This window comes from Somniosus microcephalus, chromosome 14, assembly GCF_052327205.1.
Source record: "Somniosus microcephalus isolate GS21.2 chromosome 14, FLI_Smic_1.0, whole genome shotgun sequence".
Lineage (NCBI taxonomy): Eukaryota > Metazoa > Chordata > Chondrichthyes > Squaliformes > Somniosidae > Somniosus > Somniosus microcephalus.
In genome coordinates this window covers 133,368,533-133,388,100 of record NC_141000.1, presented here as the reverse complement: position 1 = coordinate 133,388,100, position 19,568 = coordinate 133,368,533, and the positions used below count along the sequence as shown (strand labels likewise).

General features: G+C 49.7%; 2 protein-coding genes across 5 annotated transcripts in view; one reads left to right on the top strand and one right to left on the bottom strand.

Moving 5' to 3' along the window:
• Positions 1 to 19,568, top strand: part of rrp1 (ribosomal RNA processing 1) — a 428,065-nt gene that overhangs the window by 256,256 nt on the left and 152,241 nt on the right. The window lies entirely within an intron of this gene.
• LOC147107918 (1-acyl-sn-glycerol-3-phosphate acyltransferase gamma-like) overlaps positions 2,421 to 19,568 on the bottom strand; it is a 47,367-nt gene continuing 30,219 nt past the window's right edge. Inside the window, exons 4-8 of the mRNA XM_086007325.1 lie at positions 17,157 to 17,318; positions 5,827 to 5,980; positions 4,807 to 4,909; positions 3,784 to 3,859; positions 2,421 to 2,645 (exon numbers count right to left, since the gene is read on the bottom strand). Coding sequence (XP_085863451.1) covers positions 2,436 to 2,645; positions 3,784 to 3,859; positions 4,807 to 4,909; positions 5,827 to 5,980; positions 17,157 to 17,318 — 705 coding nt within the window. The 3' untranslated portion in view covers positions 2,421 to 2,435. The remainder of the gene's footprint in view (positions 2,646 to 3,783; positions 3,860 to 4,806; positions 4,910 to 5,826; positions 5,981 to 17,156; positions 17,319 to 19,568) is intronic.

Sequence of the window (19,568 nt, the reverse complement as noted above, 5' to 3'; positions counted from 1 at the left end):
CTCTATCAAATCTCCTCTTAGCCTTCTCTGCTCTCAGGAGAACAGCCCCAGCCTCTCTAGTCTATTCATGTAACTGTAATGCCTCATCCCTGGAACTATTCCAGTAAATCTCTTCTGCACCCGCTCCAAAGCCTTCACGTCCTTCCTAAAGTGCGGTGCCCAGAATTGGACACAATACTCCAGCAGGGGCCGAACTAGTGTTTTATAAAGGTTTAGCATAACTTCCTGGCTTTTGTACTCTATGCCTCCATTATAAAAGATGCAATAGCAGAGCACTGGGAAAACAGTGACCGGATCGGACAAAGTCAACATGGATTTACAAAAGGTAAATTGTGCTTGACTAATCTAAATTTTTTGAGGATGTAACTGGTAGAATAGATAAGGGAGAACCAGTGGATGTGGTGTATTTGGACTTTCAGAAGGCTTTCGATAAGGTCCCGCATAAGAGACTAGCGTGTAAAGTTAAAGCACATGGGATTGGAGGCAAGGTACTGACTTGGATAGAGAACTGGTTGGCAGACAGAAAGCAAAGAGTTGGAATAAACTGGTCTTTTTCCGAGTGGCAGACAGTAACTCGTGGGGTACCGCAGGGATCGGTCCTAGGACCCCAGCTATTCACAATATAGATTAATGATCTAGACGAAGGAACTAGATGTAAGTTTGCAGACGACACAAAGCTGGGTGGGCGTGTGTGCTGTGAGGAGGATGCAGAGAAACTCCAGTATGATTTGGACAGGTTGGGTGATTGGGCAGATGCAGTATAATAATGTGGATAAATGCGAGGTTATCCATTTTGGTGGTAAAAACAGGAAGACAGATTATCTGAACGGCAATAGATTGGGAAAAGGGGAAGTGCAACGAGACCTGGGTGTCCTTGTGCACCAGTCACTGAAGGTAAGCATGCAGGTGCAGCAGGCGGTTAAGCAGGCAAATGGTATGTTGGCCTTCGTAGCGAGAGGGTTCGAGTACAGGAACAAGGATGTCTTGCTGCAGTTGTACAGGGCCTTGGTGAGACCACACCTTGAGTATTGTGTGCAGTTTTGGTCGCCTTATCTGAGGAAGGATGTTCTTGCCATGGAGGGAGTGCAGCGAAGATTCACCAGGCTGATACCTGGGATGGCAGGAATGACGTATGAAGAGAGATTGGGTCGATTAGGCTTATACTCGCTGGAGTTTAGAAGAATGAGAGGGGATCTCATTGAAACTTATAAAATTCTAACAGGACTAGACAGACTAGATGCAGGAAGGATGTTCCCAATGGCAGGGGAGTCCAGAACCAGGAGTCACAGTCTAAGTATAAGGTGTAAGTCATTTAGGACTGAGATGAGGAGGAATTTCTTCACCCAGAGAGTGGTGAACCTGTGGAATTCTCTACCACAGAAGGCAGTTGAGGCCAATTCATTAAATATATTCAAGAAGGAGTTGGATATATTTCTTAAGGCTAAAGGGATCAAGGGGTATGGGGAGAAAGCAGGGACAGGGTACTGAGTTTGGATGATCAGCCATGATCTCATTGAATGGCGGAGCAGGCTCGAGGGGCCGAATGGCCTACTCCTGCTCCTATCGTCTATGTTTCAGCAACCTAGGATGCATCCCAACCGGATCGGGTGACTTTTCTACTGTGAGCACTGCCAACTTTCTAAGTATCTCCTCTTTATTTCTATCTTATCCAATTTCTCTACTACCTCCTCCTTCACTGTGACACTGGCAACATCCTCTTCTCCAGTGAAGACCGATGGAAAGTTCTCATTTAGTACCTCAGCCCTGCCCTCTGCCTCCACAAGATCATCCCTAATTGGCCCCAACCTTCCTTGGACTACTCTTTTACTATTTATAAAAACCTTTCGTGTTTCCTGTTATATTAGCCGTATTCTCATACTCTCTCTTTGCCCCTTATTTCCTTGGTCAGTTCTCCTCTGCACTTTCTATATTCTGCTTGGTCTTGTTCTGAATTATGAACCTGACATTTATCATAAGCCTCCTTTTTCTGTTTAATTTTAATCTCTGTATCTTTAGTCATCCTGAGAGCTCTAGCTTTGGATGCCTTTCCTCTCCCCTGTGGGAGGTGTCTAGGCTGTACCCGAACTATCTCCTCTTTGAAGGTCTGCCATTGCTCATTTACTGGTTAACCTGCCAATCTTCGATTCCAGTCCACCTGGGCCAGATCCCTTTTCAAATCACTGACATTAGCCCTCCTCCAGTTGAGTATTTTCACGTTTGATTTTTCCTTGTCCTTTTCCACAACTACTCAAAGCCTAATGTGAGAGAGCTGGTTTAACGCCGCAGTTAGTATATCACAGTTGATACCCGGTATAACGCCCCCCTCGCTCTGGTCATTATACGACAGGTTCCCTCCGACGTGCGATGGGCAGTTATCGCTAGGGGCCTCTTGGTCTCAGTAACATTGACGGATGTGTAGTGGGGAGGTGAGGAGTTTAAACCTTACCTGCTCCGACGAACAGCAGGAATGAACAGATAAGGACCGGGGAACCACTGGCAAACACTCCGAACATGAAGCTGAAGAGCGGAGTCAGGAGCATGATCACCCAGAAGAGCCAGTTGAGTAAGGCCCACGGTCGGCGGCGAGGCTGGATCCGCTGCCCAGGGAACGTGCCATCCTTGGCGTACTGCTCCTGGAGCGCGTCCTGTGGAAACGGAGAAAAACACATTCCTGTTCAACGCGGCTCTGCCCGGGGGTGGGGCAGGAATGGGGCAGGGTTGGTCAGAGTTCGGTGCCATTCCAGCTCTGCACCGCGGAGTTAAATCACATTTCAGAGAAACGGAGAAATCATTTAAGGACGGAGCGTCGCCTGATCTCATTTCAGAGAAACAAGCAGCGGTGAAAAGGGGCGTTGAACCTGGACCCGTACCCCAGAGTCAGTGTGTGTGGGACCCGTACCCCAGTGAGAGCCAGTGTCTGTGGAACCCGTACCCCAGTGAGAGTCAGTGTGTGCGGAACCCGTACCCAAGTGAGAGTCAGTGTCTGTGGAACCCGTACCCCAGTGAGAGTCAGTGTCTGTGGAACCCGTACCCCAGTGAGAGTCAGTGTCTGTGGAACCCGTACCCCAGTGAGAGTCAGTGTCTGTGGAACCCGTACCCCAGTGAGAGTCAGTGTCTGTGGAACCCGTACCCAAGTGAGAGTCAGTGTCTGTGGAACCCGTACCCAAGTGAGAGTCAGTGTCTGTGGAACCCGTACCCCAGTGAGAGTCAGTGTCTGTGGAACCCGTACCCCAGTGAGAGTCAGTGCCTGTGGAACCCGTACCCCAGTGAGAGTCAGTGTCTGTGGAACCCGTACCCCAGTGAGAGTCAGTGTCTGTGGAACCCGTACCCCAGTGAGAGTCAGTGTCTGTGGAACCCGTACCCCAGTGAGAGTCAGTGTCTGTGGAACCCGTACCCCAGTGAGAGTCAGTGTCTGTGGAACCCGTACCCCAGTGAGAGTCAGTGTCTGTGGAACCCGTACCCCAGTGAGAGTCAGTGTCTGTGGAACCCGTACCCCAGTGAGTCAGTGTCTGTGGAACCCGTACCCCAGTGAGAGTCAGTGTCTGTGGAACCCGTACCCCAGTGAGAGTCAGTGTCTGTGGAACCCGTACCCCAGTGAGAGTCGGTTTCCTATCAGGAGTGGAGGAAAAAAACTGAATCGAAATAAAGCCTCGGTCGCACCCAGTCCCCGACACTCCCACTGGGGTACGGGTTCCACAGACACGGACTTCTCCCAAGCACTTCCTTAATCTCAACTCGAGATCCACATGGATCAGGAAACCTCACTCCTGGTCTGTGACTTACCTTTTCCTGGTACAGTTTATGGAGCCACGCGGCACATTCCTTCTCATCTTCAGGAATATCTTCTAGAGGAAACCTCCTGTCAAACAAACCACAATATCTGTCGGTTAGCTGCCTGGAACCTTGCTTGACTGCCAGCGCCAATGAGTGAAGTCATCAACTGCATTTGAACACGCACAGCCTCTGTCTGGGAAAAGCCCTGGCTCGGCGGAGAGGTGTTTATCCACAGCCTGCAGCGTGGACTCCGAGGATCAGGAACCCTGTGACCCTGAACGGGTCTCCCAGGTATCTCGCGTCTCTTGAGCAGATGATCAAGACTTGAGAGTCTGTGAACCCGCAGGCAAAACAATTCCAAGAAAATCAAGTCAAATAAATTTGAATTTAATCATATTCCTAATTAAAATGGGTGACTATTTTGATGACCCACACCCTGGCATTCTTTGCAGCATTGACTAAGTGACAATGTATAAATGCGAGGGTGCACTCAGTCCGAGTCCCCTAGTGAGAGGCAGCTCTGAGGAGGCATTCTCCTGTGATTCTCCTTGCCTGCCTATTACAGGTGGAGAGTCTGGCTGGTGAAGTCGGAGCAGGCGAGGAGACCGGGTCCTACTGTGCAGGATCCAACACGGCAACCCCAAAATGGAAGGCGAGGCAAGATGTCCACAGGACAGAAACGGCCTGTTCCCCCTCCCACTCGAAGATCATAGAATCTTACAGCACAGCAGGAGGCCATTCGGCCTATCGTGGCTGTGCCGGTTCTTTGAAAGAGCTCTCCAATTAGTCCCACTCTCCTGCTCTTTCCCCGGAGCCCTGCAAAATTTTTCCCTTTCAAGTAATTATCCAATTCTCTTTTGAAGGTTACTATTGACTCTGCTTCCAAACTCTGCGTAAAAAACATTTTTCCTCGTCTCCCTCCCGTCAATCATCTGAAAACGGGGTTAAGTTGGGAAATTGCGGCGAGGCTGAGATTTTGGTGATGAGAGTTGACTGAAATGTTTATGTCGTCACTTGCCAGCCGTTCCTCACCTGACACACAAGTCTGCGTGGTACTGCTTGCCGTACAGTATACCCAGTAGTGTCGGGTTCTTGTTGTCTCTGAAGTTTAACGTCACGTCGTACACAGCAGTAACTGAAACACAAAGCAGAGATGTGATGATGGGGCAGCAGGCTGGCAGAGCAAGGGTCGAGGCAGCTCGCAGGCAGGCCTGTCCCAGTCTGGAATGGCCTTTCAGCAGTTGGGATAGCAGAGTGCCCGGTCTGGGCCAAGGGTCAGAGAGGAGGACAAGGCTGCTGGAGATTCAGGAGCGCTTTAGGGTTCCCGAGTCTCTGGGAATGATCGTGAGTTGGCAGCAATGTGAGCGAAGACCAAATACCTGGAATGTAATCGAATCCCAGCAGCATTTCAGAGACTGCAAACCCAGTAAAATATACAGAGCCGGGGTCAAAGACCGACCGAAACACAAAAACCCCAGTCCAACTTTAAACTGGAAGTAGTGCCTGACTTGCCCCGAGGCTGCCTTGTGATCAGGGTCGGGAGCTGGGAGGCCGAGAGTGCAGATAAAAGGGAACATTCTATGAGGAATGGTGTTCCCCAGGAATCTGCTCTGGGGCCTCAGCTTTTCACCGTATTGATCAGATTTGGATGAAGGGCAAGAGAGTTGTATATCCAAGTTTGCAGATGACAACATAAGAGCTAGGAGAGGAGTCGGCCTTTTGGCCCCTCGAGCCTGCTCCGCCATTCAATAAGATCATGGCTGATCATCTTCCTCATCTCCACTGTCCTGAACTATCCCCATATCCCTTGATTCCCTTAATATTCAAAAATCTATCGATCTCGGTCTTGAACATGCCAATGAGTTAGAAGGCACAGTGAGTGGTGGAGACGGGAGCAGGAGGTTAGCATGATTGAAGGTGAAGGGGGAAAACACTGGGACCTGGCCGGCAGTAGCCAGGGGAGCTCATTGATTCAGCAACACACAAGCTTAGCAACACGAGAAACAATCTCATGCAGCGTGACAAACAGCGTCAGTGACCGGCCCAGCTCACCTGTTCCCCTCAAATGCTCCACCGTCGTGGTGAACCCTTTGGTCCTTGGTAACAGGTGATGTTTCAACTTCGGCAAACCCTTTGATTCAGCAACCTCCATACTGATACGGTGCTTCTTCTCCGTAAACCGCGTGCCCTCACAGTACAACAGGAACTGAAAGAGGAAGAGCGCCATGGGTAAAGGGTCTGCAAACACTGACTCTCATTGGGGTACAGGCTCCACAGACACTGACTCTCATTGGGGTACGGGTTCCACACACACTGACTCTCACTGGGGTACGGGTTCCACACACACTGACTCTCACTGGGGTACGGGTTCCAGACACACTGACTCTCACTGGGGTACAGGTTCCACAGACACCAACTCTCACTGGGGTACGGGTTCCACACACACTGACTCTCACTGGGGTACGGGTTCCACACACACTGACTCTCACTGGGGTACGGGTTCCACAGACACCGACTCTCACTGGGGTACGGGTTCCACACACACTGACTCTCACTGGGGTACGGGTTCCACACACACTGACTCTCACTGGGGTACGGGTTCCACAGGCACTGACTCTCACTGGGGAGCGGGTTCCACAGACACTGACTCTCACTGGGGTACGGGTTCCACAGACACTGACTCTCACTGGGGTACGGGTTCCACACACACTGACTCTCACTGGGGTACGGGTTCCACACTGACTCTCACTGGGGTACGGGTTCCACACACACTGACTCTCACTGGGGTACGGGTTCCACAGACACTGACTCTCACTGGGGTACGGGTTCCACAGACACTGACTCTCACTGGGGTACGGGTTCCACAGACACTGACTCTCACTGGGGTACGGGTTCCACAGGCACTGACTCTCACTGGGGTACGGGTTCCACAGGCATAAGAACATAAGAATTAGGAGGAGTATGCCATACGGCCCTTCGAGCCTGCTCCGCCATTCAATAAGATTATGGCTGATCTTCAACCTCAACTCCACTTTCCCGACCGATCCCCATATTCCTGGATTCCCTTAGTCCAAAAATCTATTGGTCTTTGTCTTGAATATACTCAACGACTAAGCATCCATAGCCCTTTGGGGCAGAGAATTCCAAAGATTTACTACTCTCCGAGTGAAGAAATTCCTTATCAGTCTTAAATGGCCTACCCCTTATCCCGAGACTATGCCCCCCTAGTTCTAAACTCTTCAGCCAGGGGAAACAACATCTTAGCATCTACCCTGTCAATCCCCCTCAGAATCTTGTATGTTTCAATGAGATCACCTCTCATTCTTCTAAACTCCAGAGTGTATTGGCCCATTCTACACAATCTCTCATCATAGGACAGCCCTCTCATCCCAGGAATCAGTCTAGTGAACCTTCGTTGCACCGCCTCCAAGGCACGTATATCCTTCCTCAGATAAGGAGACCAAAACTGTGCCCAGTACTCCAGGTGTGGTCTCACCAAGGCCCTGTACAATTGGAGTAAGACTTCCTCACTCTTATACTCCAACCCCTTGCAATAAAGGCCAACATGCCATTTGCCTTCCTAATTGCTTGCTGTACCTGTACGCTAGCTTTCTGCCTCCTATATGAGGACACCTAAATTTCTCCGAATACCAACATTTAATAGTTTCTCAGCATTTAAAAAAAAATTCTGCATTTCTATTCTTCCTATCAAAGTGAATTAACGTCACATTTCCTCATATCTGCCACCTCACTCAGTCTATCTATATCCCTTTGCAGACTCTGTGTTCTCCTCACAGCTTACTGTCCCACCTAGCTTTGTATCATCAGCAAACTTGGATACATTACACTCGGTCCCTTCATCTAGGTCATTAATATAGATTGTAAATAGCTGAGGCCCCAACACTGATCCTTGCGACACCCCACTAGTTACAACCTGCCAACCTGAAAAAGACCCGTTTATCCCTACTCTCTGTTTTCTGTCCGTTAACCAATCCTCTATCCATGTTAATATATTAAACCCGATTTCCCTTTCATAAAACCATGTCGACTCTACCTAATCATATGATTTTCTAAGTGCCCTGACACCACTTCCTTAATAATGGATTCCAGCATTTCCCCAACGACTGATATCAGGATAACTGGCCTGTCGTTCCCGGTTTTCTCTCTCCCTCCTTTCTTGAATAGCGGGATTACATTTACTGCCTTCCAATCCACTGGGACCTTTCCTGAATCTAGGGAATTTCAGAAGATCACAACCAATGCATCCACTATCTCTTCAGCCACCTCGTTTAGAACCCTAGGATGCAGGCCATCAGGTCCAGGGGATTTGTCGGCTTTTAGTCCCATTAATTTTCCCAAGTACTTTTTCTCTACCGATATTAATTACTTTAAATTCCTCACTCTTAATAGCCCCTTGGTTCCCAACTATTTTTGGCATGCTTTTTGTGTCTCCCACTGTGAAGACAGATACAAAATATATGTGTTTAAAGTCTCTGCCATTTCATTATTGATGCGCTATCAATTACTCATAAAAGACTGAGAGTTAGAAGAGTAACTAAAGGCTTTTATTAACAACAGAATGGAGGTCTGCCTCGAGTGGTCGACCGGTCCAGGATACCAAGGGCTGGGGAGCAGTCACCTTTATACTAGGACCTGTGGGAGGAGTCAGCCGAGGCATGTCCAGGCATGTACACAGTGGAATACAAACAGGACAAACAGGAATACAAACAGTGGTTTACCACAATTATTCCCTATTATAATTTCTCCTGTCTCAGCCTCTAAGGGACCAACGCTTACTTTTGCTACTCTCTTCCTTTTCTCCCTTATCAATTTTTTGCTCATCTTTTGCTGGTTTCTAAAGCGCTCCCAATCCTCAGGCTTACTACTATTCTTTGCAACATAAGCCTCTTCTTTTAATCTAATACTAGCCTTAACTTCTTTAATTAGCCACGGATTGATCACTTTTCTCGTGGAGTTTTTATTTCTCAATGGAATGTATATTCGTTGAGAATTTTGGAACATTTCTTTAAGGGTTTTCCGCTACTTATCTACTGTCAAAACTTTGAATCTAATTTCCCAATCTACCTTAGCTAACGCTCCCCTCATACCTATGTAATTGGCTTTAAGACGCTCGTTTCCGACTGAAATATTTCACTCTCAAACTGAATGTGAGATTTGATCATCATATGATCACTCTTCCCCAGAGGATCATTTACTATGAGATTACTAATTAATCCTGTCTCACTACACAATACAAGAGCGAAAATAGCCTGTTCCCTGGTTGGTTCCAGGACATAATTGTTCTAGGAAACTGTCTCGAAGGCATTCCATGAACTCTTCTTCCAGACTACCTTTGCCAATTTGATTTGCCCAGTCTATATGAAGATTAAAGTCCCCCATGATTATTGTATTACCTTTGTTACAAGGTCTTGTTATTTGTTGATTAATACGCTGTCCAACGGTATAGCTTCTGTTTAAGGGCCTATAATCGACTCCCACCACTGTTTTCTGTCCCTTGTTATTTCTTATCTCCACCCATACTGATTCTATTTCCTGATCTTCTGAGCCAAGATCCTTTCTCACTACTGGTATTATGTCATCTTCAGGGCTACCCACCACCATTTCCATTCTGCCTGTCTTTTCTAAATGTCAAGTACATTGGAGTATTTAGCTCCCAAGGTTGGTCACCTTGCAACCACGTCTCTGTAATGGCCATTAGATCAAAGCCATTTATCTCTATTTGTGCCACTAATTAGTCCATCTTGTTACGAATGCTTCGTGCATGCAGATAAAGAGCCTTTAATTTTAACCTTTTACCATTATTCCCTGCTTTCACCTTATTCGCTGATGCACTTTTACCGTTAAACACTCTGTCCCTTCTTTGATTATCTTTACCCAAATCGCTACACTGCTCCATTGCCTTGACTTTTCTCTTTAGATCTCAAAATTTCCCCTCACCGGGCACTGACTCGCACTGGGGTACAGGTTCCACAGGCACTGACTCTCACTGGGGTACGGGTTCCACACACACTGACTCTCACTGGGGTACGGGTTCCACAGACACTGACTCTCACTGGGGTACGGGTTCCACAGACACTGACTCTCACTGGAGTACGGGTTCCACAGACACTGACTCTCACCGGGGTACGGGTTCCACAGGCACTGACTCTCACTGGGGTACGGGTTCCACACACACTGACTCTCACTGGGGTACGGGTTCCACAGACACTGACTCTCACTGGGGTACGGGTTCCACAGACACTGACTCTCACTGGGGTACGGGTTCCACAGGCACTGACTCTCACTGGGGTACGGGTTCCACACACACTGACTCTCACTGGGGTACGGGTTCCACAGACACTGACTCTCACTGGGGTACGGGTTCCACAGACACTGACTCTCACTGGGGTACGGGTTCCACAGACACTGACTCTCACTGGGGTACGGGTTCCACAGACACTGACTCTCACTGGGGTACAGGTTCCACAGACACTGACTCTCACTGGGGTACAGGTTCCACAGACACTGACTCTCACTGGGGTACGGGGTCCACAGGCACTGACTCTCACTGGGGTTGAGTTCCACAGACACTGACTCTCACTGAGGTACGGGTTCCACAGACACTGACTCTCACTGGGGTACGGGTTCCACAGACACTGACTCTCACCGGGGTACGGGTTAGAGTCAGAGTTATACAGCACAGAAAGATGCCCTTCGGCCCATCGTGTCCGTGCCGGCCATCAAGCCCTGTCTATTTTAATCCCATTTTCCAGAACTTGGTCCGTAGCCTTGTATGCTATGCCGTTTCAAGTGCTCATCTAAATGCTTCTTGAATGTTGAGGGTTCCTGCCTCAACCACCCTTTCAGGCAGTGAGTTCCAGGTTCCAACCACCCTCTGGGTGAAAAAGTTTTTCCCTCAAATCCTCTCTAAACCTCCTGCCCCTTACCTTGAAACTATGCCCCCTGGTTATTGACCCCTCTACTAAGGGGAAAAGTTCCTTCCTATCTATGCCCCTCATAATTTTGTACACCTCAATCAGGTCCCCCCGCAGCCTTCTCTGCTCGAAGGAAAACAACCCCAGCCGGTCCAGTCTCTCTTCATAGCTGAAGTGCCCCAGCCCAGGTAACATCCTGGTAAATCTCCTCTGCACCCTCTCCAATGCAATCACATCCCTCCTATAGTATGGCAACCAGAACTGCACACAGTATTCCAGCTGTGGCCTAACTAGTGTTTTGTACAGCTCCATCATAATCTCCCTGCTCTTATATTCTATGCCTCGGCTAATGAAGGCAAGTATCCCATATGCCTTTTTAACCACCTTATCTACCTGTCCTGCTGCCTTCAGGGATCTATGTACATGCACACCAAGGTCCCTCTGATCCTCTGTCCTTCCTAGGGTCCTACCATTCATTGTGTATTCCCTTGCCTTGTTAGTCCTCCCAAAATGCATCACCTCACACTTTTTAGGGTTAAATTCCATTTGCCACTGTTCTGCCCATCTAACCAACCCATCTATATCGTCCTGTAGCCTGAGGCTTCCCTCCTCGCTATTTACCACTCCACCAATTTTCATGTCATCTGCAAACTTACTGATCATACCTCCTACATTCATATCTAAATCATTAATGTACACTACAAACAGCAAGGGACCCAGCACTGATCCCTGCGGTACACCACTGGACACAGGCTTCCAGTCACAAAAACAACCTTCGACCATCACCCTCTGCCTCCTGCCACTAAGCCAATTTTGGATCTAATGTGCCAAATTGCCCTGGATCCATGGGCTCTTATCTTCTTGACCAGTCTCCCATGTGGGACTTTGTCAAAAGCCTTACTGAAGTCCATGTAGACTACATCAACTGCACTACCCTCATCCACACACCTAGTCATCCCCTCGAAAAATTCAATCAATTTGGTCAGACATGATCTCCCCCTGGCAAAGCCATGCTGACTACCCCTGATTAATCCCTGCCTCTCCAAGTGGAGACTAATTCTGTCCCTCAGAATTTTTTCCAATAATTTCCCTACCACTGATGTTAGGCTCACTGGCCTGTAATTCCCTGGTTTATCCCTACTACCCTTCTTGAATAATGGTACTACATTAGCTGTTCTCCAGTCCTCTGGCACCTCCCCTGTGGCCAGAGAGGTTCTGAAAATTTGTGGCAGAGCCCCTGCAATCTCCTCCCTTGCCTCACACAGCAGCCTGGCATACATCCCGTCAGGGCCTGGGGATTTATCCACTTTTAAGCCCGCTATAACCGCTAGTATCGCCTCCCTCTCAATGCTAATTTGTTCAAGTATATCACAATCCCCCTGCCTGATTTCTATGACTATATCGTCCTTCTCTATAGTGAACACAGATGCAAAATATTCATTTAAAACCTCACCTACATCTTCCGGCTCTACACACAGATTGCCACTTTGGTCCCTAATGGGCCCTACTCTTTCCCTGGTTATCCTCTTGCCCTTAATATACTTGTAAAACACCTTGGGATTTTCCTTTATTTTGCCCGCCAGTGTTTTTTCATGCCCCCTCTTCGCTCTCCTAATTTCTTTAAGTATCCCCCTGCACTTTCTATACTCCTCTAGGGCTTCCACTGTTTTTAGTCCTTTGTATCTGCCAAAAGCCTCCCTTTTCCATTCTTGTATATCCCTTGGCATCTAGGGTTCCCTGGGCTTGTTGGTCCCACCCTTGACCTTTATGGGAACATGTTGGCGTTGTACTTTCTCTATTTCCTTTCTGAAAGACTCCCATTGCTCTGATGTGGATTTTCCTACAAGTAGCTGATCCCAGTCCACTTTGGCCAGATCCTGTCTCATCATATTAAAATCGGCCTTCCCACAATTTAGAACTTTTATTTCCAGTCCATCTTTGCCCTTTTCCATGACTACCTTAAATCTCACCGAATTATGGTCACCGTCACCAAAATGCTCTCCTACTGACCCTTCTACCACTTGCCCGGTTACATTCCCTAGAATTAGGTCCAGTACCGCCCCCCTCTCTTGTAGGACTTTCTACATGCTGGCTCAATAAGCTCTCCTGGATGCACTTTAGGAATTCCGCACCCTCTAAGCCGTCCACACTCTGACTATCCCAGTTAATATTGGGGAAGTTGAAATCCCCTACTATTATTACCCTATTATTTCTACACTTCTCGGAGATTTGCCTACATATCTGTTCCTCTATCTCCCCCTGACTGTTAGGGGGCCTATAGTACACTCCCAGCAAAGTGCTTGCCCCCTTTCTGTTTTTAAGTTCTATCCATATGGCCTCATTAGAGGAACCTGCTAAAATATCATCCCTCCTTACAGCAGTAATTAACTCCTTGATTAATATTGCGACACCCCCTCCTCTTTTACACCTCGCCTGAAGATTCTATACCCCGGAATATTGAGATGCCAGTCCTGCCCCTCCCTCAACCATGTCTCTGTGATAGCAACATCATACTCCCACGTGTTCATCAACACATTCAATTCATCTGCCTTACTCGCAAGACTCCACGGGCACTGTAACTGGGTTACGGGTTCCACAGACACTGACTCTCACTGGGTTACGGGTTCCACAGACACTGACTCTCACTGGGGTACAGTTCCACAGACACTGACTCTCACTGGGGTACGGGTTCCACACACACTGACTCTCACTGGGGTACGGGTTCCACAGACACTGACTCTCACTGGGGTACGGGTTCCACAGACACTGACTCTCACTGGGGTACAGTTCCACACACACTGACTCTCACTGGGGTACGGGTTCCACACACTGACCCTCACTGGGGTACAGTTCCAGAGACACTGACTCTCACTGGGGTACAGTTCCACAGACACTGACTCTCACTGGGGTACGGGTTCCACACACACTGACCCTCACTGGGGTACAGTTCCACACACACTGACCCTCACTGGGGTACGGGTTCCACAGACACTGACCCTCACTGGGGTACAGGTTCCACAGACACTGACTCTCACTGGGGTACGGGTTCCACACACACTGACTCTCACTGGGGTACGGGTTCCACAGACACTGACTCTCACTGGGGTACGGGTTCCACAGACACTGACTCTCACTGGGGTACAGTTCCACAGACACTGACTCTCACTGGGGTACGGGTTCCACACACACTGACTCTCACTGGGGTACGGGTTCCACAGACACTGACTCTCACTGGGGTACGGGTTCCACAGACACTGACTCTCACTGGGGTACAGTTCCACACACACTGACTCTCACTGGGGTACGGGTTCCACACACTGACCCTCACTGGGGTACAGTTCCACAGACACTGACTCTCACTGGGGTACAGTTCCACACACACTGACTCTCACTGGGGTACGGGTTCCACACACTGACCCTCACTGGGGTACAGTTCCACAGACACTGACTCTCACTGGGGTATGGGTTCCACACACTGACTCTCACTGGGGTACAGTTCCACAGACACTGACTCTCACTGGGGTACGGGTTCCACACACACTGACCCTCACTGGGGTACAGTTCCACACACACTGACCCTCACTGGGGTACGGGTTCCACAGACACTAACTCTCACTGGGGTACGGGTTCCACACACACTGACTCTCACTGGGGTACAGTTCCACACACACTGACCCTCACTGGGGTACGGGTTCCACAGACACTAACTCTCACTGGGGTACGGGTTCCACAGACACTGACCCTCACTGGGGTACAGGTTCCACAGACACTGACTCTCACTGGGGTACGGGTTCCACACACACTGACTCTCACTGGGGTACGGGTTCCACAGACACTGACTCTCACTGGGGTACGGGTTCCACAGACACTGACTCTCACTGGGGTACAGTTCCACACACACTGACTCTCACTGGGGTACGGGTTCCACAGACACTGACTCTCACTGGGGTACAGTTCCACACACACTGACTCTCACTGGGGTACGGGTTCCACACACACTGACTCTCACTGGGGTACAGTTCCACACACACTGACTCTCACTGGGGTACGGGTTCCACAGACACTGACTCTCACTGGGGTACGGGTTCCACAGACACTGACTCTCACTGGGGTACGGGTTCCACAGACACTGACCCTCACTGGGGTACAGTTCCACAGACACTGACTCTCACTGGGGTACGGGTTCCACACACACTGACTCTCACTGGGGTACGGGTTCCACACACACTGACTCTCACTGGGGTACGGGTTCCACACACACTGACTCTCACTGGGGTACAGTTCCACACACACTGACTCTCACTGGGGTACAAGCTCCACGGGCACTGACTCTCACTGGGGTACAGTTCCACACACACTGACTCTCACTGGGGTACAAGCTCCACGGGCACTGACTCTCACTGGGGTACAAGCTCCACAGACACTGACTCTCACTGGGGTACAAGCTCCACGGGCACTGACTCTCACTGGGGTACAGTTCCACACACTGACCCTCACTGGGGTACAAGCTCCACGGGCACTGACTCTCACTGGGGTACAAGCTCCACAGACACTGACTCTCACTGGGGTACAAGCTCCACGGGCACTGACTCTCACTGGGGTACGGGTTCCACACACACTGACTCTCACTGGGGTACGGGTTCCACAGACACTGACTCTCACTGGGGTACGGGTTCCACACACTGACTCTCACTGGGGTACGGGTTCCACACACTGACTCTCACTGGGGTACAAGCTCCACAGACACTGACTCTCACTGGGGTACAAGCTCCACAGACACTGACTCTCACTGGGGTACAAGCTCCACGGGCACTGACTGGTGATGCTCAGTCCCACCCTGAGAGATAGAACCATGGATAATTCCAGCATGGAATGAGGCCATTCAACTCATCTGTGCTAATCTTACTGCCCCACTCTCTCCCCATAGATCTGTATCAAATCCTAAACTAATCTCACTGCCCCGCTCTCTCCCCATAGATCTGTATCAAATCCTAAACTAACCTCACTGCCCCGCTCTCTCACCATAGATCTGTATCAAATCCTAAACTAATCTCACTGCCCCGCTCTCTCCCCATAGATCTGTATCAAATCCTAAACTAATCTCACTGCCCCGCTCTCTCCCCATAGATCTGTATCAAATCCTAAACTAATCTCACTGCCCCGCTCTCTCCCCATAGATCTGTATCAAATCCTAAACTAAACACACTGCCCTGGATAGAGAGCCACATATCCAAGTTTGCCGAGGACACAAAGATAGGTGGCTTGGTAAGCAGTGTAGATGGAAGCATAAAATTACAAAGATATTAACAGATTAAGTGAATGGGCAAAACTGTGGTAAGTGTGAGGTCATCCAGTTTGGACCTAAAAAGAATAGATCAGACTACTTTCTGAATGGTGTAACGCTAGAAACGGTGGAGGTCCAAAGAGACTTAGGGGTCCATCAATCCCAAACTAATCCCACTGCACCGCGCTCTCACCATAACCCAGTATCTTCCTCTGCTTCAAATATGCATCCAATTTTCCCTTAAAAGATGCTATGGGCTCTGTCTCCACCATCTCTCCTCACATCCTTCTTGATAATTTTACACTGATGAACCCTCGACACGGACTTCCCAACCAGAGGAAATATTATTTTCCTATTCACCATCAAAACCCTGCATAATTTTGTAAATCTTCATTAAATCTCCTTTTAACTACTCTGGTGGAAATAGCCCCAGTACTTCAAGTCTCTCCTCATAACTCTAGCTTTCAATCCCCAGCATCATCCTGGTGAATCTACCCTGTATTCTCTCTATGGCTCAAGAACAAAAGAATTAGGAGTCGTCGGCCATACGGCCCCTCGAGCCTGCTCCGCCATTCAATAAGATCACGGCTGATCTTTGACCTCAACTCCACTTTCCCGCCCGATTCCCAAATCCCTCGATTCCCCTAGAGTCCAAAAATCTATCGACCTCAGCCTTGAATATACTCAAAGACTCAGCATTCACAGCACTTTGGGGCAGAGAATTCCAAAATTCACAACCCTGAGGGAAGAAATTCCTCCTCATCTCAGTCTTAAATGGCCGACCCCTTATCCTGAGACTGTGCCCCCTGGTTCTAGACTCTCCAGCCAGGGGAAACAACCTCTCAGCATCTACCCTGTCAATCCCCCTCAGAATCTTGTATGTTTCAGTGAGATCACCTCTCATTCTTCTAAACTCCAGAGAGTATCGGCCCATTCTACACAATCTCTCATCATTGGACAATCCCCCCATCCCAGGAATCAATCTAGTGAACCTTCGTTGCACTGCTTAAATGTCTTTTCTATAATGGTTTTATCCCCCTGCACTCGCACTTTCGGGGAATTCCGCATTGGATCCTTGGGTGTCTGTTTATCTCCTCTACAGATATTTGTAGAGCCAGGGCAGAACGTCAGCTGGTGCACAGTGTCCCACGCTCTGTACTCACCCACATGTACTCTGGGTAGTCCCGCAGTGCCTGCAGACCACTCACTACCGTGTCTCTGTCCTCATCCCAACGACGCTTACAGAAGACTATCTCCAGGAAATACCACGTCCACCCGATTAGAGGGACGTAGAGCAGCTCCTGCTTCGCCAACACTTTGGAGCTCTGCAAACACAAGGGCAAAAACGAGCAAATAAAACACAGGCCACACCTGATCAGCACAAGACAACCGCAACTCGGGGAACCGCAGCGCGAACCGGGGCTGCACCAAACGTCCACACCCTCGACACCCCCTCGACCCCACCGACACCCTCACTGCATCAACAGGCGTTTCTGCGGCCGCAGACGTGACTCCAGGATGGTATGTTGCCTCCCTGGTGCCAGGGTTAAGGATGTAACTGAGCGGTTGCAGAACATTCTGAGGGGGGGGGGGGGGGGGGGGGGGGAGGGTGAACAGCCAGAGGTCGTGGTCCATATTGGTATCAACGACATGGGTAGAAAGAGGGATGAGGTCCTGCAGGCAGATTTTAGGGAGCTAGGAAAGAGATTAATAAGCAGGACCTCAAAGGTAGCAATCTCCGGATTACTCCCGGTGCCCCATGCTAGTGAGTACAGAAACAGGAGGATAGAGCAGATGAATGCGTGGCTGGAGAGATGGTGCAGGAGGGAGCGCTGTAGATTCCTGGGACATTGGGACCAGTTCTGGGGGAGGTGGGACCTGTACAGGCCGGACGGGTTGCACCTCAACAGGGCCGGAATCAATATCCTCACGGGGAGGTTTGCTAGTGCTGTTGGGGAGGGTTTAAACTAATCTGGCAGGGGGATGGGCGCCAGGATGTAACATTAGAAAGGGGAAATAAAGTGCTCAAAGGATTGGGAGAGGCAGAGAGCACTAGAGTAAGAGTAAGGTATTAGGTGGGGTCCAACTAAGAGAGAATACAGGATGTTTGAAGATGGGTTTACAGTGTATGTATGTGAACGCGCGAAGCGTAGTAAACAAGGTACAGTAAACGCCGTAATTGTGACCATCTTCAAGAAAGGTGACAAGTCCGATTGCGGTAATTACAGAGGAGTTTCCCTGCTGTCTGCCACAGGGAAAGTCATCGCAAGAATCCTCCTCAATCGCCTTCTCCCAGTGGCTGAAGAGCTTCTCCCAGAGTCGCAATGTGGATTCCGCCCACTAAGGGGCCCAATGGACATGATCTTCACCGCACGTCAATTACAAGAGAAATGCAGGGAACAGCACCAACCGCTGTACATGGCCTTCTTTGACCTCACAAAGGCCTTCGACACTGTCAACCATGAGGGATTATGGAGTGTTCTCCTCAAATTCGGCTGCCCTCAAAAGTTTGTCACCATCCTCCGCCTACTTCACGACAACAAGCCGTGATCCTGACCAACGGATCCACCACAGACCCAATTCACGTACGAACCAGGATCAAGCAAGGCTGTGTCATCACACCAACGCTCTTCTCGATCTTCCTTGCTGCAATGCTCCATCTCACCCTCAGTAAGCTCCCCACTGATGTGGAGCTAATTTACAGAACAAACGGGAAACTGTTCAACCTCCGTCGCCTCCAGTCCAGATCCAAGGTCGTCCCATCCTCTGTCGTCGAATTACAGTATGCAGACGATGCTTGCGTCTGCGCACACTGAGGTCGAACTCCAAACCATCGTCAACACCTTCACCGAAGCGTACGAGGGCATGGGCCTTACACTAAATATCCGTAAGACAAAGGTCCTCTACCAACCTGCCCCCGCCACACAGTACTGCCCCCCAATTATCAAAATCCACGACAAGGCCTTGGACAATGTGGACCACTTTCCATACCTCGGGAGCCTACTGTCAACAAGGGCAGACGTCGATGACGAAGTCCAACACCGCCTTCAGTGTGCCAGTGCAGCCTTCGGTCGCCTGAGGAAGAGAGTGTTTGAAGACCAGGACTTCAAACCCGGCACCAAGCTCGTGGTCTACAGAGCAGTAGTGATACCTGCCCTCCTGTATGCCTCAGAGACATGGACCATGTACAGCAGGCACCTCAAAGCACTGGAGAGGTACCACCAACACTGCACGGCAAGAGAGCCCCAAGTGGGCAGAGGAAACGCTTCAAGGACACCCTCAAAGCCTCCTGGAAAAAGTGCAACATCCCCACCGACACCTGGGAATCCCTGGCCCAAGACCGCACAAAGTGGAGAAGCATCCGGGAAGGTGCCAAACACCTCGAGTCTCTTCGCCAGGAGCAAGCAGAGCCAAGCGCAGGCAGCGCACGTCAACCCAAGCACCCCACCCACCCGCCCCTTCAACCACCATCTGCCCCACCTGTGACAGAGACTGTAGGTCCCACATTGGACTCATCAGTCACCTGAGAACTCATTTTTAATGTGGAAGCAGTTTCGAGGGACTGCCTAAGAAGT